Source organism: Mycteria americana, chromosome 6, assembly GCF_035582795.1.
Source record: "Mycteria americana isolate JAX WOST 10 ecotype Jacksonville Zoo and Gardens chromosome 6, USCA_MyAme_1.0, whole genome shotgun sequence".
NCBI classification, from domain to species: Eukaryota; Metazoa; Chordata; class Aves; order Ciconiiformes; family Ciconiidae; genus Mycteria; species Mycteria americana.
Genome location: NC_134370.1, coordinates 42,180,913 through 42,205,847, shown reverse-complemented (window position 1 = coordinate 42,205,847; position 24,935 = coordinate 42,180,913). Strand labels below are relative to the sequence as shown.

Genomic DNA, 24,935 nt, shown 5'->3' with positions numbered 1-24,935 from the left:
GCTTAAAGTCACTTGGTCATTCAAGTTTGTTTTGTTTCATGCATAGTAATTTTTCCAATAAGAGCTTGATCAAAGTTTAGGAGGAACCTCCATACTAGAGAGCTCTACAGATAATGCTACTGTTCTTCAGAGGATTAAGAAATGTGAAAGCAAGTACAGGTGAGCAAATCTGGAGCACTTCAGCTGAGATCAGTGGTATCAAACACCAAACCAGACCCAGCAGGAAGACACAGAAGTTCCCTTTATTTCCAGAGATGAGACATAGCCACTCTCCAACCTGAGGCTCAGAATGGATCAAGAATTACACTTTTAATTAATGTTATTAGGGTTTTTTTATTAGGGTTCTTATGGAAAGTTAAAATGCAGACTGGTAGATATGTGATGCCTTTAAGTCTGTGCAAGAAAACTTGTTTAGCAGCCACCTATAAATCTGCTAACAGAAAACCCTGGAAGAGCAAGAACCAGCGACAGGCAACAGACCTGTAATTCCAGCTTTCATAAGCACGTGTGAATAAACCAGAATCTCTGAAAGATAAGATCCTGTGACTCCTAATTATGCTGTTCCTCATTAATTAGGTGATCACTGCATAGAGGTGATCTCCAAAATGTGACAAGTATCCACAGTGGAAGGCCCTCTCTTTTGGGGTTTTTAGTAAAAAACTGCGTAGAGTCAGTTTATCTAGAAAAGGAACAGGCACAGATGTGAAACACTTGTACAGAGAAATGTGTTCAACCTTGTGCCAAGGTAAGTTTTCTGCCACAAATACTCACCTTTGCCCTATTCTTATCTTCATCACTTTATGTAACAAGTTGTCAAAAGAACCATGTGGAAGGATCTCCTCTAGTGCCAAAGCATGTGTCAGAGATGGAATATTTCACTAATTCTCAGTATGAAGACCTCAGCAGTGGTTTCATAAAGAACAGACTAACACACTTATAATCCCAGAGGATCCACAGACCCAGTCCCAGATGCCCTCAATTCGTGTCTACATTTACAGCAGACCTAACAGAGGTGGTCTTACCAGAACTGTGTAACACTATATACCGACTTTCTTTTGGCCTCCATTCTTACACAGGGTTGAGGGCAATTAGACACTAGATTCGACAGATCTTTGAGGCAGACTATCAAGGTGGTTTCTTTACAAGAGACTTCTGTCTGGTGAAGGGATAGTTTCTATCTCTCAGAAAAGCTTGCAGATGTGGAAAGAAGAGCTTTCACCATCTCAGCATTTTGTAGCCCTAGCAGTCCAAAAACACTGAGAAAAGGAGCACCTCTGCACTATCTGTAATCCACAGAACCTGAATAGTTAGGGTACTTGATAAGAATAGACAAAAAGAAAAAAAATCAACAAGCTACTCAGAAACTACAAAGAGATCCTTAAGAAATGAAACCATGGCTGATATGACACTCTGAAATGAAACTATAGCATAGTAACACGCTTGCTGCATTTCTGCAGACAATTTTACACACTCTTGAAGACCGAATTTATACTACAGAAATTGTATGTGATAACAAGGAGCTCTAGTTCATGCTGTCACTGGATCTCAGTGTTCTCTATAGAGGTAGAACAAATACAGGAGTTTGTTCCTGGTGCTACAGAGCCAAGATCCAGCATCTGAGCTGCACACTGGTATTTTGGGGGCTTACTTCGGGAGTGGCTTCCTACAAAGTCCATTAGCAATCCATGTGTTACTGAAGATGGTAAAGAAATGACAAATTCACAGTTAAGATAGGACAGAGACCAGATAAAACAGGACCTGGTCTCAGATGTTTGGGTTTTGTTTCATCTCCTCCCTGCATCCTTCATTTCTAGCCCACAGTACTTATCTGAGTGCTCCTTTTAAAGTCCATTCTCAAAATTGGCTCCTGTGCATTGCAGTTTTAAATGTCAATAATTTTAAATGTTGACTTAAAGTAGAATTTCTGCTTTTAAAATGCTTTGGTTTACAGTTCTCTATTGCATACAGCCACACTGACCAACTAAAACATCTCATTAAACAGACATAAGAAGAATATATTCCCATTACAAAACTGTTTAAAAACTTTTGCAGACATCAGCACGTAGCAAACAACAGAACATGACATTTCCAGCTAGTGAAATTATACCATTAAACTAGTACACAATACCTTGTAACTGAACAAGCCCACAAAATAGTGTGCATGTGTATTTACACAAACATCTAGTAGGTACAACCTGAGTTCACAGTTACAAGACTGTGTTATCTCACTCACATTTGTGTCTCAATCCACTCTAGTATTTTCTTATTTTTATGCTTTGCCTGTACACAGGATTCGCTCAATGAATGCTCTTAAGTTTTATAACATCCATTAAATAGTGAACAACTATTCATAAAGAATTTAAAGTAGTAAATACAAAGGTAGCCTTTAATCAACATGGTCTCATCCTCACCTTTCACTTTGGTAGATGTAAACTAGCTCCACAAGCACCAGAATTAATGAAGCCCAGTGATGAGGCATTCATCTTTAAGAACTCGCTGACTTTGGTGTCAAAATAAGTTCTAGATTAATTTTTTCCACAATTGAGACACTGATAAAATTCTCAGTTCTGAGTGAATTCTCTAAATGTCTAATGTCAAGGCATTGCAGCTGGGAACCAAGAGATGGATGAATAGATTGCAGAGATACTTTTACAAAGTGCGTAGGAACTCCATTATCTCAGAAATTCAACCAAATTTGACAGATGGGTAGAAATCAGCCAACAGCACATAGACAGGATCTTCTGTGCTGCTCAAACCTTAGGAAAACTTAGTGAAGAATATAGCTGTAGCTAACTTGCTCAGTATGCAAGTCTATTTTTAGAAAGAGAACGTTTCTTTCTCAATTAGATTACTCACTACTACCCAATACTGCAATACATATCCAGTATAATTTTTATCCAACCTTTGTACTTAATCTCACCAACTCTCAAAATATCCAGCTTTCATTTTGTGGTAGATTCTCTCCTTGGGAAAACTAGACATCAAAGAATTAACTACTGTGAATACACATCACTGAAGAATAACCAACGTCCCAGCCCTGCATCAGGATTGGCTCAACAACATTTTCCAGAAAAGCAAGAAAACCAACCTTTTTCAACATCTTGTTCTGTTTGTGGAAAAATTCCACTTTGATATCACCGCATACCGGCAAAGGTTGAGGGAATTCAAAGTACATATACTTGTCTTCACGTCTTGAGGGTCCTGAAGGGGAGGTGAATATCTTTACCTTTAGCTGGTACACCACAAACTGAGGATCTGCATGGCAAAACAGAATGTCACTTCGTAAGAAATGTCTTGAAGTGTCAAAAAGCACAATATTAGTATCAGAATGACAATCATGAGCTACGATATTTTGAAAGTTAAATAAATATCTATTCAGAGTTAAGCACCGCAGGGCATCAAGCTTTGCTAGATGTTACTGGAAAACCTAACTGAATTCTGTCCTTTGCAGCAATACTCTCAGGCAACCATAGGTTTCTGATAAAGTTGCTGTTTCTTTTTAATATAATAAGAAATGACTATATGAAGTGACAACTTCTTGACTTTTCCTTGCATATTACCTCTCATCTCTATATCATATGGTCGTAACTGAGGGGTTTTATTCCCTCTCATCTCTTTTTCAAATTGCAGAGTGGGCACTCACATCAGCACAAACTGATTTCTACTCTTACACAGACTGTTATACAAACAAAACCAAGGACAAAATTTAACATCAATACACAAACCAACCAGCACCAACAGACTATACAGACACAGACCATAAGTCTTTCCTGTAAACCATCATCACCAAAAAAGTGCCAGCCACGGCATAACTTTCCAAATTAAATCTGCAGGGGTAACAGCAGAAATTGTCAGGGTTTTTTGGTGCAGCCTAAGCAGATTTTCTTTGGAAACTGCCAGACACCAGCATGAAAGCCAGAAATTTAAACAAAACTTATTCAAAGAAGTATTTCTGCATTTGCTCCCGACTTCTTTGTTAGTATCAGATGCAGATTGCTCTCTAGACAATACACACTGAACCATATCCTACCACAGAGCACATAGCCACCCTGAAAGCATTCCTGCAGAGCTGTGGCAGTCCCTACCAAGCATACCCACCCTATCTTGCTGAACAGCCTAGCTATAAAACTGCTACTTATCTCCCTCAAATCCTCAAAGCCATAAAACCCTGTCACCCCTTCATTTTGCCCAAGAGGCACAACTTTGCTCGGTCAGTGACTTTAAAACAGAAGGAAGATAGCAAGGAAGTCAGATTTAAAGTTATCATGTGTTGGTAAAATTACTACCATCGCAGCAGATAACACGACTGAAGAACTAACAGAGACCACTGGTTTCACATTCTGAAAAAATCACTGAAAACTCCACAGAAACGTAAAATATTGTAGTACACAAGATGCTGAAGTTGATAGTTACTCTATCTTCTCAGGTGCTTAGCAAATCTGTTTATCCCAACATCATACTGTGAAAATAGTATGCTAACAGCCTGGTACAGACAAACAAGTTAATGCTCATGTGAGCAATTCATACTTGTAGCTTGATTTTGCAGGTATAGCACAGTTTATCCAAAACATTAAATAAGTGGTAATTGGAGGAATGAATCTGTAACCTCCACACCTCTACCCTACAGACAGAGGTTTTTTGGCAGAGGCTCCTCCCTTCCTCCTCCTCCTGTAAATACAGCTAGCCTGACAAGTTGCTCGATTGTTTCTTACATGAGTTACATGTTCAGGTACTGTCTTACAATATTAATCATGCAATTTTAATCAAAGCCACAGGAGGCACTGGAATTAATTACACATTGCAGTAATCCCCATAGCAAAACCATTAGAAAGACTTTTTCCACTAACAAAAAGTGAACACGCAACGCTAGGCAGTTACTACCCTATAATGCAGCCCACAGAAGGGCAGAAGTGAATTCGTCAAAGTTTCAAGGAATCTGCTGTTCCTTACTAACACACTGTGTATCAGCAAATCAGATTAATCTATTACAGGTGTATTAATACTTTATAAGCCTCCATATAAAGAAAAGTTTATTCCAGAGTTAATTAGATATTTACCCAATTGAACCAGTTTTTTTTTAAACATCATAGGAAGAATGATGTTGCTGCATTTGAAGCAAACACACCATTAAGCAAATGTTTTTAGCAATTCATGTTTCCCAAGAGGTGCTATATTAAAAAAAAAAAAAAAGGCTTTCTATAAAAGTAGGGAGCAAATATCCAAATATATATATACGTCACTTATCTTCAAACCATTAAATACTTCCCAATTTAAAACTATAGTGAAACAACCATAGAATTCCTTCACAGACTCCAACTTACTACACCCAGGAGGATGCTAGCAGACAGACCACACTAACCCAGCAGATTTTGGAACATGAAGTGTTTAAGTATGATCTTCTCCTCCATCAAGATGTGCAGCTCTTCGTGTCACATAACCAAACCAAGTTCAAAGGCCAATGCGTTTCCTTACAAGAGCTAATGGAGGTTAACGGGGTGCTGGGTACTTACTGCAAGTTCCACCACTGAACATGGGAATTGTTTCAAACATCATCTTGTGAAACAGCAGTGCCACTGGTCTGTAATCCAGGTGATTCTTTAACAGGTAGCTATAGTAGTACACGTAGCGTCTCTGACTGGGAATTGTCACTCCCTAAACAGAGGGAAAACAAACGTCAAAAACCATCAAGACCACTTATTAGCATCACTAACAGAGCTCCTGCCCATTACCTCAGAATATAACTAAAGGCAAATAAACCACGAATGAGAAAGTAGCTAAAGCACCTGGAATAAACTATCATGATTTACGCTGAGTATACCTCTGCAGCAGCTACACTGGAGACCAGTGTACAGAGTAAAGCATCTAAGCTGGTTGTACCTAGAAAGCAGGGGAGTGCTGCACTGCTTTCGAAACTGCACAGAAACCCAGCCACGCGGGTTTTTGGTGCAGTAACTCATGACAACCCTCAGCGATTTCTTCATTGTGGACCACCTTGGGCACCTTAAGGACTAGTGAAGACATAATCCACCTCCAAACGGTTCCCAAAGACAGCCTCTGTACGCGTACCCGTTTTCCTTCGACACGCGTCCGCACCTCTTGTACTCGTCCTGCAGAGCATTTAAGAGGAAGCCGTTTGCACACATTATCTAACACCAGGCAACTAATTACCGACCAGTTCCCAGCACGGAACAGGCAGGACACTGGTCTTCCAGTTACTTTAGTACGTATCTCCAAACATCCACCTCAAGCAATGAGGCAAAGAATGCAGATTTTTCCGTATCTTAAAAAGAAACACCTCAGAGACCCTGACAGCCACATAAAAGATGGTTTCATGCTGCTGCTTTTTTTTGGGGTGGCGAGTGTTGGACATTAAGCAGGAGATGCCTTGAACATATGAATTTTTAAGCACCTATACAGGAATTACATTTCATCAGCAGTTTAAGTCAAAAGATTCTAATTCTGTTTGCTATTATCACTGTACTCAAGACTGATGCTACCTTCTATTAACAAAATGACCTCCTGAAATGTTTTCACAAAAATCGAAAGTGTAAAGTTTCATTAATGTAGGCCCAATAGCTCAAACTGTTAAATGAAGGAATTCTCGGTTTAATTACAACTCTTAAGTAAACACTTGCTTTGAGAACATATAACCAAAGAATGTTTTAAATCAACTTAAACTAAGGGAACAGTTTTAAAGCTCTTATAGCTAATATTTTCAAGCAAAAATTATAAAGATTAAAAATAATTTAATTCTGTAGAAAAATGCATTACATGGTTTATAACAACCCATACTATATACTTGCAACAGCATCAGTAAGTTAACTTTCATATTAAATACAACTTTCATATTATTTCATATTTCATGTGAAATTGCAATAAACCGGAGATAAAAGATTTTAATATATGAGCCTATGAGCATTTTGGTCACAAAACCTAGAACACAGTATTCTTACAAACTGTTAGTTCTAATACCTGCTTCACCTTACAACTGCCATAAGCTAAGAGCGGCCAGAGTACTTTCAATTTAGTAAGCATCTATCACTTCCTGCCTTTATTAAAAAAAAAAAGTTGATAATTATGTCTCCTTACCACTTCAGCTGCTTCTAAATTACACAAGAGACTTTATCCTACAGCACTTGTACAATGACCTTAAGTAGCCTTCTACACCAACAATGTTTTTGGTTCAGATGTCATCTCAGTAGTTATCAGACCCACTTTTTAAGGGAGCTTTAAAGTTTGCTTTCCTGGGATCTGAGCTTCATGACTGAGAAAATCCCAGCCTCAGAGCAAACCATCAGTAATTTGCCAATGCTGCCAACCAGAAGAAAGCCATGCAGGTAAGGAAAACGCATCCTTCTCTGCTTATAGCTTCTCCATGCCATAAAGGATGTGCCCCATGGAAAAACCCTAGCACACCTTATCAGGACAACCAGAGCTGGGACCAGAACAAAGGGAACACAGTCACTTACTTTCACAGCTGTATAAAGAGACAGGCGATCGCAAAGCAAAACCAGTTCTCAGCCAAGAAGGCAGTTTTATCTCTCCAGCCAGAGAATTTTACTCCCCGGAGACATAGCCCTTACCCTGAGATCCTAGTGGAAGTGGAACAGAAAGTTCTCCATTTTCCAAAGGTCTGATTTCAAAGCAGAACACTTTCATAACAAGCTAATATTGCGAGAGGTGCAATCAATCCCCGCTTACTTTTACTCAAGAAGAATAAAGAACAGGGAAGCAGTTTAAGTATTTTCTCCTCAAGAAGCTTACATTTCCCATCTATCACCATCATCATTTTTTAAATGGATATTAGATAAGCTTCTCTAGTCCCTGTGCCAGAGTTTCACAGGGCACTGCCAAGCTGCGTAGACATCAGAAAAATTGTCAGATGCTGCTCCTGGTTCTCCTCTCAACGTAGCACAGGCAGTATTATGAAGAACAAACATTTTTTGAAGTAATATTTCCACATTCACTTTAATAATGTGCCCTACTGTGAGAGTAAAGCTAAAGCTGCAGCCTCAGACTAGGCTTATGGCATCAGGTTTAGCAGAGGTTGTCACCTGAGTACGTCAAACAAACAGGCATCACAACTGATCAGCTCTGACACATCAGACATTGGATATCTACCCTGCTCAAAGAGCCATTCTGAGACTTCCTCGCTCAAAATAATTGGTTTCCATTTCCTGTTCAGTTACACCACTATTAGGAGCTGTGCCTAAAAATACAACAGTATGACTGTCAAAGAATGCTCCTGAATGATCATCTCCAGCTCAAGCACCTGAACAGTTGTTCCCAGCTGATACCTATCTATTGAGTAGACAATACTTGCTTCCAAGACTAACCCTCACCATAAAACCTTCAAGGCAGAAGTGGGAATAAAGACCTTCTCCAGCTGTAGGAAGGTAAGTTGTCAGTCTTCATAATCACAGTAGTATTTCAGTGTCCATCTTAAGGAAAAAACAAGTTATAAGCTTACCATTTCAAACAATGGAAGGAGCGGCTTTTTTAGAAGACTTTTGGGGGGGTTTACTTCTCCCCCACCTCTGAAAACAGGCTAGACAATTACAGTTCTTTATCCAATTTCAGAAAACAGTTTGTCTCCCTCAGTTCAAAGAGAAAATAGAAATCAGTCCTGTTCTACTACAGTGGTGGTGACTGATAGACACAACCATTTACCCAATACTTTCTATTCTTCATCATTCCCTTCTTTTGAAAAAGGACCCTCCCACTATGATGAGTTACAGAAGTCAAGAGGCAGCTTATAGAAAAAAAAATCAAACCAAAAAAACTCCCAGGTTTTGGTCAGAGACAGACTTTTAGACTCAGTTCTTCAATGTCTTATTCCCCGTTACCTTTCCCAGGACAACAGTACATTAAGAGACTACCTAGGAACTGTGAGCCTCATGTGCAACAACTCTCACTTGATGTTGCAAAGGCCTCTGTGAAGCTTCTTCTCCCAGCAGACACTTGGGAAAAGCTTGCTATAGAAGTACTCGAGGTTGTTCTCTTGACCAATTAGTCATACTTCCTCCCGCAACTAGACTCACACTTCTTGCCAGCATGGACTAAACCCTCTCAAGAATCACTATGCCATGCACATTAATGGCAACAGTGGTTTTAGCTATACTATTCTGATCAGCTATATACAAACTGTGCACCTTGTGCTTGCTTTAAATGAAGAAAATTTGGTACCTAATTAAATCGGTTTCTCCTCTATCATGGGTATGTTGGTCCAGCAACAAAAAAAAAAGAAAAATGCGTTTTCTTGTCCCTAGGTGCAGACAGCTCTGTTGTTGCCTCATTTACTTTGAGTTCAGGAAGTCAGTTATATAAAGGTGTGGTGAAGTGTCAAATCAGAGAGCAGCACCTGACATATAACACTGAAATAGGGGCCACAAAAGCTCCCAGAACCTACCTGCACTGGAATACCTGTTTACAAACACTACTTTAAGGATTATGTGACTCACATGCTGCCCACTGTCCACATAAAGATAACCACACACAAGAGGGCGGGGGGGGGGGGGGGGGGGGGCACAGAATCAACTCTTCCAGTAGAGACATTGAAACCAAAACAAAGTTGCTGGTTACAGACAATATTTACAGTGAAGCTAAACAAGACTCTCACTATTCCTGTTTAGTAAGTTCTCCGTTACCTCAAACATGCCAGAAGTACCACTAGGGTACTGATGAACACCTAACTGACCTTACCCTCAACACACTAACGCACAGAAATACTACCCCCTTTTTACAAAAGGGAAACTGAGGTACAACATGCTTCACTGTGTATTTAAGTTTGGTAGTTTTCATGATATTTTATCCAGCTCTTTAGATAATCTTTATCAGCAGGAGTAATCTACACTGTTTATTCATCACACAGCTCATTCCTATCCCCTATCATGCGCCCTTACCAAAAGCCACAAAGTTTTGATGGGAAACCTTGACACTGTCTCTGCTCTAGTATTACACCATAACTATCTTCTCAGCAGTACATGGAATAACAGCTCCATCTTGTAAAGAGAGCAAACTAAGAAGTTATTTGCTACTTCCAATGATTTAACAGCCAAATTCTAAAATTCCTTATGTGACACTTCTGCTCTCAAAAGCCTTCAAACATGAAGCTCCTGCTTATTAGAGGTCTACACACTGTAGATTAATACTTTATGCAAATATTACAGGAACACAGAGAGCTCTGTACTTGAGTAGGCTGAAACTAGCCTGCCAGGATGATCCCCCTGGGCTGCTGTACCAACATACACAAGGAAATCATGGAAGATGAGCAGGGAAGCTTGCTGAAGTGACCTTGCAAGGCACACCTTATTATATTTGGAGAAGATGTCAAATAAGGAGGTTAAATTCCCATTAATGAGGCATAACAATCCAGAAAGGTCCAACGTACAGTTACTGCTACGTCTGTCTGTGCCACTGACAAGGTCTTAACAGAAAGCTCTTGTAGCCATGAACATAATTTCTCCAAAATGCGATCCTCCCATTTCTCCTCAGGAGAAGCACAAGAAACTAAATGGCGGCAGCTCATGAAGCAGGCTCTGAGGCCGCCAATGTCTGGGCTTAACTACCCTTTTATCAAAAAGGGGAATCCAACAACAGACTGATATACTCTTCCAGTAGGGATATTCAACTGTAACACACAATGTAACAACTACACATCTCCAAACACCACCACAGAAGCCAAGAGAACCTGAGGAGCTGAACAGCTCATCCATTCAGGCAAAACAAGCTAGAATAATCCTCTTATTTGGGCTGAAAATGCTGAATGAGAAAGTTCACTTGTCAGCTGCCCATTTGATGCAACACACAGCAGAATGCTATTTAAAAGGCTATTTTAAATAAACTGTCCAGATCTTCTTGAACAGGAGATGGAAAAAACAGGCTGTTTTAGTGTTGTGACTAATTGCTACTGCTGCTTAGGAAAGCCTTTTCATTTAGAACTGCACTGATCCAATAACATTAAAGCTAAATCAAACCAGGTATCACAACTAATGGAAAGTATTTCTTAAAGGGCTTGACTATTCAAATTGACCTCAAGTAGGAAAAGCATAAAGATATAGGTAGGAGAACAGAAAATAGCTCACCTTCTTGTCTCTGGTCCTTACTTCCCCATAGAAATCTAGGGCTTCTTGAGCCTTTAAAAACTTGCCTCGATGCAACAAATACGCACATATCATTACACCAGTTCGTCCCTTTCCAGCTTTACAGTGGATTGCTGCAACATGATTGTCATCTTCACTTAGCCATTGGTCAAGGTCTTCACAAAAAGGTTTGATAAGCTCTAGCTGTGGTGGGTTATGGTCTTCAAAAGGGTACTGTGCAACTGCAATGAGAAGTAGTAATTTATCAAAATCTCGAAAGGAAATTACAGCAAGTTCAACTAGACAGGTGAACTTTGTGACAAGCAGGCAAACAACTAACTTATAGATATATGTAAATTTTTTTATTCCAGTATTATTCAGCAATGTACAGCATATTATATGCATTGCAGATATTTCTCTAGTAATACATAAGCAAGCATCCTGCTACATGAAGAGACTATTTCACACCACTACTGAAACGAGTGGCACAGACTATCTTACACCATGAATATTCTAGAATTTAAGAGTGCACTGGCACAAAGAATAACCTTGTGAAAACCCATTATTCTAGCAATAATTAGACTACCTGCTGAGAAGAAACAGGGACAGACCTCAGCCACTGATCAAACAATAGGAATTTTGCTGAAAAATTCTGAGCACAGTTGGGTGTATGTTGGGAACAAACTCAGAATTTGCTCAAAGGGATTTTGAAACAAAACCCTGCAATTTTCATATTAAAAAAAATGGTAATCAAAAAAGATGTAAGTACCTTATGTAAGGTACTTGCAATACTTATGGGTTTTAAAGTCAAACAACTGAACAAAGTTGTCCTTTTTCTTATATGGATATATACATGAACACAAACACTTTTTTCCATCTACAGATGGAAAAAATTTCAAGCGAGCATGCAGGAAATGAAAGAAAACTCAAGAGAGCAAAAAATAAGCAATAAGCAGAGACAAGCACCCAAACCTCTAACACCTCAGATAAGATTACAAACAATGCCATGCTGACTGGCAGAATTACATAGGGCTGTACTAGTTTCGTCAGGGGAACAGCACTTTATAAAGTGCACCTCAATTCTTGATCAACAGACTTGGGGTCTTACAAATACAAATCTGGTTCATTTAAAAATTCTCAGCTAGAAACAGCATTTCCTTTTCTGGTCTAAAAATGAATTTCATTTTTTGGCAAGTGTTTGTATTTGTTTCATAAGTACTACTCTCATCACACACGCAAGGCTCCTTTTGATGAATCCCCAAGGAATTTAAAGAGCGGAAGTGAGGGATGAAGTTACGGAACTGCTAAATTACTGCAGCACAATTTTGAAGCCTTTTGGAGGGATCCACAAGGACAGTTTATTCACTCACAGTACAGACTGCCCACTTAATCTCCCAGAAGAACAAATAGGGAAGCCCAATAAAGTGAGTAATCTTCGCTGAAGAAGCAGCAAAGGTTAATTAACACGAACATACACTAATAAATTCTTCCACATGGAAGATCCAAAGACTCCCCAAATTATAGTTTTATGTGAACTTACAGAGATGCTACTTTTTGCAGCAGATGCAAACGAAAGTATGAATTTATTTAGAAACCCCATAGAACAGAAGCTGTTGGGAAATGCTATGAATTTGTCCGTACAACTTTGAGTCTATCTTAACTACATCCAACAAGGTTCCCTTGAAAAGGAGAGACAAAGTAGTCCTGAAAGAACAGCCTGAAAAATCCCAAATAGTAACAGCATGCTGAAGATGCTCTCCAAAATTTGGGATCAAAGGCAAACCTTGCAGTTATTTTCTTCAAAGATGAAATGAGGAGCAGATTAAATGGATGCCCTGTGATGCTGCAGAGGGATTAAGAGCCAAAAGCAACCTCAGGGAACATTAAGCTGCACAATCTTGAGCTTAGAGGGTGCAGGTCCTCCATGGATTTTGGTTCCTAACACTGGAGCACACAGCATGGAGAACAGTTCCAATTACTCTCTCCAAGCTCCTAGATGTTGCAAGAAAAATCCCATAGCACATAAAGGGGTGCAAAAATTAAAAGGAAAGTCTGTGGCAAAGCAGAAGGGAGTTTCCAGAAATGGAAGTACTTCAGAAACTGCAAAAACCCTAGACAGAAAGCTAGCGTCCAAAGAAGAGCAGCAGCTTTCAGCATTTTGTTTTGAATGTGACGCAAGAGCATCCAAGTTGAATACTGAGCTACTATGGTGTTTCATGCTATGTGTACAAATGAGAAGTTCCCTTTGAAATTAATTCACTTCAGAAGATTTTACTGTTGTTCCTCTGCTAAAGGAAGTCCTGAGTCACCAATCTGGTTATCCAAGGTAACTAATTCAGGGATGAAAAGAAAAAAATACAACACGTAGCTCCCTACAACAGCGTTGTCTTATGCAGAGGAGCTGTGAAAGGTGCTGTCACAAACAATATTTTGGGCTGGGATTGACAGTGAAGGGATCTGAGCACTCCTGTAACAGAAAGCATAGATTAAAGCCAGCATATGTTCTGGACACATTAGAAGCATGTCCTTTTCATTTATGCCTTTTCTCCTCTTACCCAAAGTATTGCTCAAGCAGATCTTAAAATATTTTTTTCTGGCTTGTATGTATTGAGCGAGGTTTCAGGACACTGTCATTCAACATGGTACGAGCAAATCAGAAGCGAAGACGGCTTCAAAATGAAAATGTCAGTCCTTCTATATTCAGACATTAAAGCAGCCAATTACATTTTGGTCATGATCTAAACACCCTCTTTGCAACTAGAGGGATGGTTTAAAATAATAATAATAATAGAAGTTGAGCCCTTGCTATGATGTAGTACTAGCCAGTAAGGCCAAAATCTATTCATCTCCTATAATTACATCCAGACAAGTACTCCTTATCTACCCAGCCATTCTGAAGCATTGCATGAAGAGGAACTATAAGCTCTACTACTGTGCACAAAGATGTTCCTCTGCACAAAGAATAAAGGTAAATCTGTATGTATTTATTTATTACCTGGGGAGTTAATACTGACAAAACAGGTACATCAGTTTCCACTCACCAAGGGTCTGATCAAAAGGAGCCCCTAAAAGTTTCCCCACTGGTTCTGGTAACTCTGCAAAGTGTCTAAGAACCAACTCATCTCAAGGAGGCATCACATGGGAATTAAATCTTCTATTTTTTTTTAAAGCAACTGAAGGTTTGTTCTTCAAAACCTTTATGAACAGTTAACGGTGGCTTAAGTGTTATCCATTTTTATTCTAAGTGATGCTTCTGCATAAAAACCAGACTTCTCTAAGTTTCACATCTAAATTTTACAGTAAGTTTGCACACTGAATTGAACAGAAACTTCTATATAACCCCTTCTGCAAAAATTTTTGCAACAGTATACTTCTGATTACCATATTAGATCTTGAGCTAGTTAACTGTCAGGAACATACTTTTTTGAAAGCATCAAGAATATAGCAAGTTTCTCCAATGACTCAAAGCAATCTAGACATCATTCCTTGTGCCCAAATCTCCTACATTACTATTCATCAGCTCCTCCTTTATACCTTCATCCAGAAATACTGAAGTTTAACGAGAACACATACTAGACATTAAAAACGTACCTCTGCAGTTAAATTTGGCGGTGTCATAATGTCTTTCAGCACATCTAAAAAGGAAAAATAGACGAGAGTTCAAGACAGGTATCTGAGGCACTCCCAACAACTGTCACACCTTCAAACATACAGATCAACATATGGAAAAATCATGTATACCCACACCTTTATGATTTAAAACTATAGCTAGAGGTTACATACAGAAAAACTGTTTTGTTGTAGATGTATAAAGTTGCTCACTAAAATAGCAGTTATTTTACTGAAAAACAGTTACTTACCCTATGGTAATTGTGGTCCATCAGTATGTTTTAGTCAGTGTGACTCTCAATGGAGACATTCATGCAAGTGATACAACACACTATTACTTTTTAACACTGTAGTATTAACAGCTCCAGCCGCTCGAGCAGCTTTATGCTCCCACACAAACACATAAAGAGTAGACGGCTATGACCTTTGTCCAATTGACTCTGAACTCAAAACACATGTCAAGATGCCTCAACAATAACATGGGTGCTAGGGGTGATGGGGATCACAATGACATTTCAAAGACGCTTGGCTAGCGCAACCTAAACAAGCATTCTTCCTTCAATTACAGGAATGCAACAAGGCCACCACAGGCAACTGAAAGCACCACCAAATATTATAACGGGCATCATTTGTATCGAGCAGAGATTGTGATACTGCACTCCAACTTGGCATTTCTTCTTGAAATTAGGTGAACTCAAAAATACCAAAAGGCCAGTGAGCCAGTTTTCCCCTCACAGACCCTGGAAAATGGCACTTTTCTGAAGACTTTGGAGTTGCATCAATGTCTATCTCGCCACTCTGTAAAAGACCCACTCTAGCTAGCTGGTAGCACAGCAAATCATACTGTATTAGTCTTGCAGGATGACTTGCCTGGGGACGAACATCACTAAGCAGATATGAACAATCCAATCAGTAGGGCTCTAATACAGCCAAAATGGTATGCTGTAAGGGAAAAAGCTAGATCAGATGTCGGGGGTAAGGGGAAAGAAGGCAAGAAGTGGATGCCCTCTGTAATTTTCCATGGAGTTGCTCTCTGCAGGCAAAATGATGCTCCCCTACATGATACAAGTGAAAACGCAGTTCAGAAAGGAAAATGAGAACAATCCTGCCTCGAAACAACAAGGCTCCAGGTTGAAACACAATGATTTGATGCCCTTTGTCATTTCAGTAGACAAAACACATCTAGATCTTCTGTTCTGATTATAACCTGTACTCTTCATAGGGTTCAAATACCCACACCAGTTTCAGGACTGGTATGAACTTATTCTTCCTTAGTAGGTATGTTACAACTGCAGCCTTTGGAGCCATATGGAACTTACTTGACACTTTCGGACATGCCAACTTTTAGGCTCCTACTTGTATGACTGTTGCATGTAACTGGAGCCTCACATGTGCTGCATTGAGCTTTGTCCACAAGACTCATGCACCAGGGACAGAGGCAGATCTGCTGAGGTTGCACATGCACTCAGCACTTCCCTTTCTCTGTATTCCAGAGCCTTCTGGACTCTAGCCTCTGCTAGCGATAAGTCTGGCAGTTTTTACGGCTCTGATCACATCGCTGACACTTTCTCTGGGTCAGAAGTGATATGGCACAGGTTGAGCTGGCAGATGGGACTCAAAAAAACATTATCTGCACTTGAACCTTTGAGAAGAAAGGTTAGACGCAGTATGTACACCCAAGATGGAGTCACCACACCTGGAGCAGCCATCAGCTGTGCTGGGCAAAGCCTGTTACAAGCTAGTCAGCATATGAACTTTGGAAGTTGAGCCTGCTGAACTTAGGAAGCAAAGCAGTTAACACAAAGCAACTTATCCAAGAAAGTGTCCTTCTTCCTTTTCAAGAAACACCCAGTTCAAAGGGGTAGTAAGAGATAAAAGTCTTCAAAACATTAAAAAAAATCCACATACGGGCAAAAAAGCCTTCAAATTTTGAAGTTTTAAAGAGTATCAAGTAGAATACCATCATAAGGGATAAAAAATAGTTCTGCTGACACTAAGGATAGAAACTGACCACAGAACATAGCCATGTCACTCTTTATGCCTCCTTATGGGAGCTGTACACAACTCAGGGCAAATGCGGAGCTCCAGACACAGCTGTACAAAATATACTCCTCTTTCATTACGCAAAACATGTATCTGCAGCAGAGATCCCACTGACACACACTCTGGGGGATGCTTCCATTGCTTAGCATTTCAAATGCATTTTTTTTTAAACACTATTAGACCTGTAATACAGTCAGATCTCCAGATGAAATCTGAACATTTTTTTTTAATTTTGGTGGGGAGGAGTGGGTTGTCATAGTTCTTGTAATCCTCCTCATGATTAAAGCGGGTTTAAAGCAACCCAGATCCTAAGTGCTGCCAGCCAGGCACCTTTCTGATCATAACCATGATCCCATTGATGAACAGATGGCAGCCTATGCCAAAGCCCAACCCCATGTACACAGAGATACAGAAAGTATGCACATAAAATCCACATTGTTCATTACAGCTCCTTCCTTTAACTATCTGCCTGTAGGACAGTTAAAAGAAATACACTGGAGAAGATGGAGATTATTACAATAGGGGAGGTAAAAATTTGGCAGTATGTGAAGTTAGGAGATGAAAGTGGAAGAACATGTTAAAATAAAATATACTGAAGAAATAGCAAAGGGTTAAAGAAACAGGAGAAAAACCAACACAAACAAGAAACAAAATAAAATTGATTGCTCAAACATTCACTGGGAAGTTAAAAGCCAAGATGTGAGGATGAGGCATAACTGATATAATTTAAGCATCAGTTCAGAAAAATCTAAATCCTTTTAAATAAAACTGCTCAATACACACATTATTATCAACTTCATGTAACAGCTACCTTAATGGAACTCAAACCCCATGACAGTATTTGAAATAATTCTGAATATAATACACACAGCTCCTCTGAACTCCCACCTCCTTCTTTTAAACACAGACAATAGGTTGATTATTTACAAAGGATCAGCTAATATAAAGAGATGCTGTTCTCCAAAATACCTGAAGGCTGCAATTTCTTCCCATCTCATGACCAAACACTGCAACAATTCACCTAGTGGCGTTTATGTACTTAACGTGTATAAATTTTGCCCGCCTAAAGAGATAACCTGGCCTCTCTAGCCAGAGATACACAGTTTAAAAGCTATGCTTTCCAAGCTGTGCAGTAATCACTTGAATCTTCACCTGCAGCTGATCCATGTTTTGCAGAGGAAGAAAACCCACATGCTTTAGAAGGACATTTTCTCCTGCAAAGGTTTTCATCTGAGGGTGAACACAGTAATTTTAGGAAGTTTCACTTGTGATTGTTTTATAGTTAGCAACAAGGAAAATCCATGAGGGGTTCTTACACCAAAAACTGAAAGTTGAAGTTTTTATATGAAGAACTTGAAGACAAAAAACTTCTGGCACACCTGGACAAGTTCTTGGCACTGTTGAAAATACATGTATCAGCAATGTAAATGTCAAAAGCATTTGCCTCCTCACAGCTCTTCTCACTTAAAAATTTTAAAGTTATCCCTGTGTAGGGTTAGTGGATTGGTTTTTACCTTTTTCTGAAGTAAAATAAGGTTGCTAGCACACAGCAAAGTGGAAACTTTTCAAGCACCACCTCCCTGAGGAGCTACTTGCTAAGATGCACAGAAGTTTTACTAAACTCTTACCTTCTGACGAAGCCTAGAAGTTAACATGCACCAACCTATTGTTTTACTTGTCACCTCTCAAGCCAATTTGAAACAAGCTCAGTATCAAGCAGCACAGCAAACCCTAATCTTGTAAGTGATACCAGAGCCACACCTCACAGAAGCTGACAGCTGAACTCAGACCCAAGAAGCAGGAGGAAATTAGGTTATATCTGTTCTGCTTTGCTCCCCAAACCAAGCAGAAGCTCTCAGGAGGCTTCAGGGGGGGTCTAATAAAACCATGGTAGTTAGATTTTACACGATACTGCTCTCTAGCACTGAGCTCCAGAAGACTTCAAAAAGAAGATATCCAGAAAGTTACCTCTTTAGAGAGCTACACCTACACACAGAAGGAGCTATCAGCTATTCCAGGAAGCACTGTCCTTTCCACCCTTAAGTGCCACCAAGGTAGCATTTATTAAAAGGCTAACAGTCTGGAGAGCTTCTAAGCTATAGAAAATAATTCTGTTACTGAACTGTATGATATGTGTCCAGTTCATTTATTTTAATGCATATTTTATTTAAGTATCTTTGTCTGTCCCATCCTACCCCAGGCTTTACAGACAACTTCAATCACCAGTATACAATTTCTCAGCTTCTAGTATCACTTAGCTCCAACATTAGGAAACACAGTTGCTTAGTTGCTTGATGCATAATCCTTCAACTAATTTAGAAGCATACTTAAATACTTATTTTTAATCACTGGCAGATTACAATGTAATGCATTGCCTGGATTTCCATACTACTGTAATTTTTCCATTAATTGCAGATATTTAGAAACATATTCGTTTAAAAAAAAAAATAAAGCTTTAACAGCTCGGAGAATCAATAAATGTTCAACTTAGATTTCTGGGATAAAATGAGGGGTAAGAAAACCAGGACCTATTTTTCAACATCAGGCGACATCACCAAATCATTTATGCAAATGAAATTAGCCTAAGCTAACATGTAAAGATGATCAAGGAATAACAACAACAAAAATCCCTTCTATAACAAGGACAGCTTTCTGCATAACTAAATTTTCAGATGAAAACATTACACTTACAAAAGTGAGAAACCATCACATTACCAATTGCTGCAATAGGTTTTTCAAGGTAATAAACAGGGACAGTCAAGAATAGTGAGGAAGCAAACAGAAACCTGGGTACCAATACAGTTTGATACAAAAAAAAAAAAAAAAGAAGAAAAACAGGAAAATAAATATTTGGCAATTTCTTCAGTGCAGACATTAATACATTAACAGAAAGCCTGCTGTGAATTACTTTTCACTTTTTAATCACATGGTACAAGCTCCAGATGGGCTAGATGCCAAGTCATTTTAAAAGCGTTCAAGTAATATGAATACACACCAGCATTTCATTTAACCTCACTCAGCTCCACTAAATGAAGTAACAGTGCTCTCAATCAGGCTTAATTGTTTTAAGAAATGTGCAAAACCTCTCTAGCTCTGCTTCAGTACAGCAACAAGCCACTTTCACTCATAAGCTATTTTTAGAACTCATTATTTTGGAAAATACATCTATAAGAGCATACTTACAGATTGTATATCTTGTAATGGTTTTTATGCTTTGAATCCAAAAACCTTAAATAGAAAAAAGGCATGTATTAATACACATTGCAATAATGGTGACCTTAATTTGCAGCATCATTAAAGCACCATTCAGCAGGTGCAGTTCTGCGTTCTAAGTCCCAGCTGGCCCTGCAGTATTCTCAATGTCAAGGAGGCAGCATTTTGCAAACCTCACTCATACAAACAATCCAGTAGCATGAATAAGACTACTCATGCAACTGAGGAGACCAAGATCTGACCTGCAACTGAAATATTTATGGTATGGACCAATCTGCACTGATTTCTAAGACACCTGCACATCAATATATTAAGCTGAGCAAGTGTTGTTTATTTTTAAAGCAGAAAGCACCGATTACAACACAATGTATCTGTAAACACTTCCAATTTAATAATCTATGCAAAATACTTTGCCACAGTGGTATTTCCAATGAAAAAAAGCAGTTAAAATAACTTTTGTAGTCCAGTTAGAACAGCCAGAATAATTTGTTTTAATAGCAGGTTTTTAAAATGGCCATAATTTGCCACTGAAGTCTGAGGACTGTGCCCGATGATATTCTGGGTTCAGAAAGGAGGAGGAAGACCACTATACTTTTTCACACTCACACTCATTTCATTTTCATGCTCACTTTGCAAGAAAAACTTCCCATACAAGCCTCAGAGAACCAAACTGCAAACATGATTCATCAAAATTGCCATGATTATATATGATGTGTCACCTGGCAATGTTCAAGAAGAAATAACATACAAATGTTTACACTTAACATCATCAACAGTGTGTATCTGCACATCAGCCAGAAGGAATTTAATTAGCCATGACAGAACATGCTGTTCAAATTGAAAAGAAACACTAGCTGCTAAAATCCTGGAAAGCTCAAGCAAAAACAAGCTCTGGTCATCAGTCATAATATTCCAGAAGAACCTAGAAGAACTCTGTGGTTAAACCGATGCATTAAAATAAGAACAGATGTGAACGCTCCTTGTGCAGCACTGAGTATGAGATTCCAATTTCATCAGCAAAAATATTTCATGACTCCCACTGGCACCCCTGTTGGCAGACTTCAAGAGATTAAGGAAAATGGTGGACATGGCGATTTGTTTCAGATGCCCCCACTTGCTTAAAACACACTGGGGAGCAAGGAGAGCTGACTCCGCTTCTGCCAGCGATATCCAAAGCTGAGTATAAGCTTTCATGCAAGTATTTTTCTAAGCACAAAATTCCATCCAAAACTTCTCAAAGCATCAGTCACAGAAGATGGCCAGCAGTCCAGGTCATACTCCTCATACAGTATTAGCATTAAATTTGTCATTATACCAGCTATTCAGAAAAAGCCCACTGGCATATCCTGGCTCAATACCAATTGCTCTGGAGCTCAAACACATTGAACTTCTGCATTAAAAGCTCTTGGGAAAAAATTCCACAATAAAAAGATGACAGAAGCAGATGAGGACCTGCTGACTGCACATGCAGAATGCTGCATGATCACATTTTGTGCATAATTCTCGTTTAAAAACAGGGGGCAACAAACATAACACTACTTTAGCATCCAGTTCCCTACAGCCACTTAATTTACATCTCTCCATAGCTTAATTTGATTGATTACACTTTTAGGTGATCACTACTCCTTTTGATCAGAGTGTTTATCGACAACTTAATAATTATATAGTCATTCCCTTTCAAAAGTCTTATTTACACATATCCACATACTTAACCAATAAAATATATTTTCCTTCATACAGCAGCAACTGAAATCAATGCTGTGAATGGAAGAGGGCCTTCAAAGTCTACTGCCTGTTATTATTTATTTGGATTATTCCCATGTCATTTAGTCCAAGTCCAACCTTTGCCCTTATCCTACAATTTCCAAAGGTGGAGTCCCCATCAGGGACGACATATTTCAGATAGCAGATGCAATGCCCACATCAACTTAATGAAAAGGTGGCTTTGCTGGTAAAGAAAGATGGCTGGTTTGAGTTTGTGGGACAGCCCTTAACTGTCCCACAAGGGCAGCAAAAGTTTTTCTTGTGTGCAACCTGTGTGCAATGATACAAGTCGAAAACACAACTTCACACCTTTGTTAACTATTCTAGCAGAGACATACACACTCTGCAAGAGTATTTACAGATTGCTATGCTGAACCTCACTGATATGATGAGCTCTGGAGAAGTGACTTCTCCTCACTATTGCGTGACAGAACAAGGTCACTTCTGCAAGTCTGGTCAAATCCAGCCTCTGACATTTTCACTACTATTCATGGACAGCAAGCTTCATCACGACAGCTAAATATGTCAAAATGAAAGCCCCTCGAACTCATCTGAAGCTAACTGCAGCTGTGCAGGGAAGTTACTGCCTCCAGACGACTGATTCTCAGTTGAGGGTTACAATTCCTCCCAACGTTGGAACCGAGGAGCCGCCTCAACTCATTTCTGTACAAACCTGGATGCAAACAATTACCAGTGAAATTAAAGCAGCACTAATTCTGCCTGCCAACAATTATGAGAAATGTTCTGTGGCACCTCAAACCTGGGAGCAGCACCTTCTTTCCCAGATACACCTACTTCTAACTTCACTGCATAACCAACCTTCTTACTGCATTATCCCTCCATCCCCAAACAGCAAGTCTCTTGGAGAGCTACTGAACTTGTGATCTCAGATGCCCAAGATCTCAAAAGCATCATGCATGACTTAAAAAAAATCAGAACTTAGGATCCTAAAAACACTAACATCTGGCAGCTTCTGCCAAGTATTTAGTTTTTAGTGCAACCTCTCACGCTACACTCTCCAGGTAGGGTGTTGACTAAACATATTACAACAATGTTCCTAAAACACTAGGTACACCTTCCACAGTTGTATCCAGCAGTTCAGAGTATATAACTTTATTTGATGTTAAAAATGACAACCTGTGGGTTTTTTCACAAAATGTGCTTTAAAGCATCACCAGCAATAATGAATTTTAGCTGATTTTTCTCCTCATCCACAATTACTTAACACAGCCAGATGTAAAAACCTTTATCTAAAGTCACCTATATTTACTACTTTAAATCAAAATTAACTTATCAAGCACTTCATTTATCAATTGAAGAAAGGATATGGGCAAACATATTCTGAAATGCCATCAGCTGAGGAAACTCTCAACACTGCGAACAGAGGCATGGACTGACATCTTTCTAAAAGCAAAGAACCACCTTTTACTCCAACACAATTTACTGAAGTCAATTTTTCATAATAAAAAGCAGATTACATGCATTTGAGATCAACCCAGAACAGCAGCCTGGCCTAAAATTCTTGATAATATAATTTTTGTTGTTTCCAACATTTTTCAGGAAAGCTAATAAAGCAATATCTAAGAGATGCAAAAATCTTGCCATTTTTACGAGTCAGAACACACATCCTTTCCTCAGCAGAACATAAATTAGTGCAGAAAAGGATACTTAAGATTTACAAGAATAAGTTAAGGAAAAGAAAAATAAAGCCTTACCTTACTACATCATCAATGTTGTTCCGGTATACGCCTTCAAGCCTCTCTGCAGGAAAACCCATAGCAATTATGTTTGGATAAATATCTGAGCATGCAAGTTATGGAAACACTTGTAAAGCATGTGAAATTTCTATAATAGCATTAAATGGACATTAATCAAATGTTTAACTGTATCAAAGTCAGAGCAACAACTCTGACCAACTCCCATAGGTGAACAATTCAGCTTTATATATGCAGTAATACGGGATCTTTTCCAAAAAAAGCTGGGGGGGGGAGGAGGCGGGGAAATCAGGAGGGAAACTTTTGGAAACATAGTAATTTCACCACAGCCACTATAACAGAAATCTCCTTACATCTCAAACAGATAATTTACTAGAAGTGTATGCTATTGGGCAGCTGATGGTTAACATCCATTAGGAAGGCAATTCACTAGAAAAGGAGAGTCAAGTAATCCACTTTATCATATATCATCTCACTAGAATCACATAGATGCTACATACTGGTCTTTCTCTACAGTTTGAGTGGCATATTAAATCCAATGGGAAACTATTAAAATAGTCTTGTGTGACTAAATTGCAAGATGTTCCAAATTAAAACCCATGTTCAAGTCTCCAGTGATCCCAAAATAGGTATACCACACAAAACAGCAAAACAAACAAAAAAGTGCATTTCAGGCATGCAAGCCCTGGCAAGGCTAAATAAACACTAACGTTTTTATCACTTTCCATTATTTCTAAATAACAGATCACTATAGTAGCTGCTAAGGTAGCTCTGAATGTCTAAATGCAAGATATTGCAATAGATGGGAATGTACAGATCTGAAAAGGATTATATATCTTGTTTATTAAAAAAACAATTCCCCACTTCTAGGAAAAAAATTCCAGTGTCTTATTCTGAACTACCTGTAATTCACCTGCCAAAAGCAACCTGAGATAAAGAACTTAGGAAAAGTACCTCTTAGCAAAAACAAATTAGCGCTAAGGAAAAAGGCCAAATTAGAAAATGTTAAGTTTACATCTAGAGCCAATGAAGTAAAAAAATTCACAAATTGTTAGAAAATTACTGGTATTTATTTTCTTGGTGGTATAATGATATATGGTTTTTGGTTTTTTGGGTTTTTTTGGGTTTTTTTTTTTTTTTTAAACAGAACTCAAGAAAAGAAAGTACTCCCAAGTTTTAAACATTATTAGAAATGATAATGTAGTGAAGAAGCTTCACTGAAAAGCAAAACAGAAATGAAACTAGCAGCAAGAAAACAGACCATACCCTACAGCATTAACATACTCCTCCTCAAACTAATTTTAGAAGGAGTAAGAACAAAGCATGATATGTTTGAAGTTGGCCCTGCTTTAAACAAGGGGGCTGAAACAGGTGATTCCAGAGGTCCCTTTCAACCTAAATTATTCCACATTTGTTAGAATCGTTTTTATTTTTATGGTTAAAATATAACAAAGCTCCAAAGAGTAGTCACCAGAATGGAAGACATTGCAGCAGCTTCCAAGATATTAAT

General features: G+C 38.8%; 1 protein-coding gene across 1 annotated transcript in view; it reads right to left on the bottom strand.

Annotated features, from left to right (window-relative positions):
- The window catches only part of LOC142411485 (phosphatidylinositol 3,4,5-trisphosphate 3-phosphatase and dual-specificity protein phosphatase PTEN), a 47,011-nt gene that overhangs the window by 6,815 nt on the left and 15,261 nt on the right, over positions 1–24,935 (bottom strand). The window contains exons 2-7 of the mRNA XM_075505468.1: positions 23,426–23,510; positions 19,917–19,961; positions 14,673–14,716; positions 11,085–11,323; positions 5,511–5,652; positions 3,089–3,255 (exon numbers count right to left, since the gene is read on the bottom strand). Of these exons, the coding sequence (XP_075361583.1) occupies positions 3,089–3,255; positions 5,511–5,652; positions 11,085–11,323; positions 14,673–14,716; positions 19,917–19,961; positions 23,426–23,510 (722 nt within the window). The remainder of the gene's footprint in view (positions 1–3,088; positions 3,256–5,510; positions 5,653–11,084; positions 11,324–14,672; positions 14,717–19,916; positions 19,962–23,425; positions 23,511–24,935) is intronic.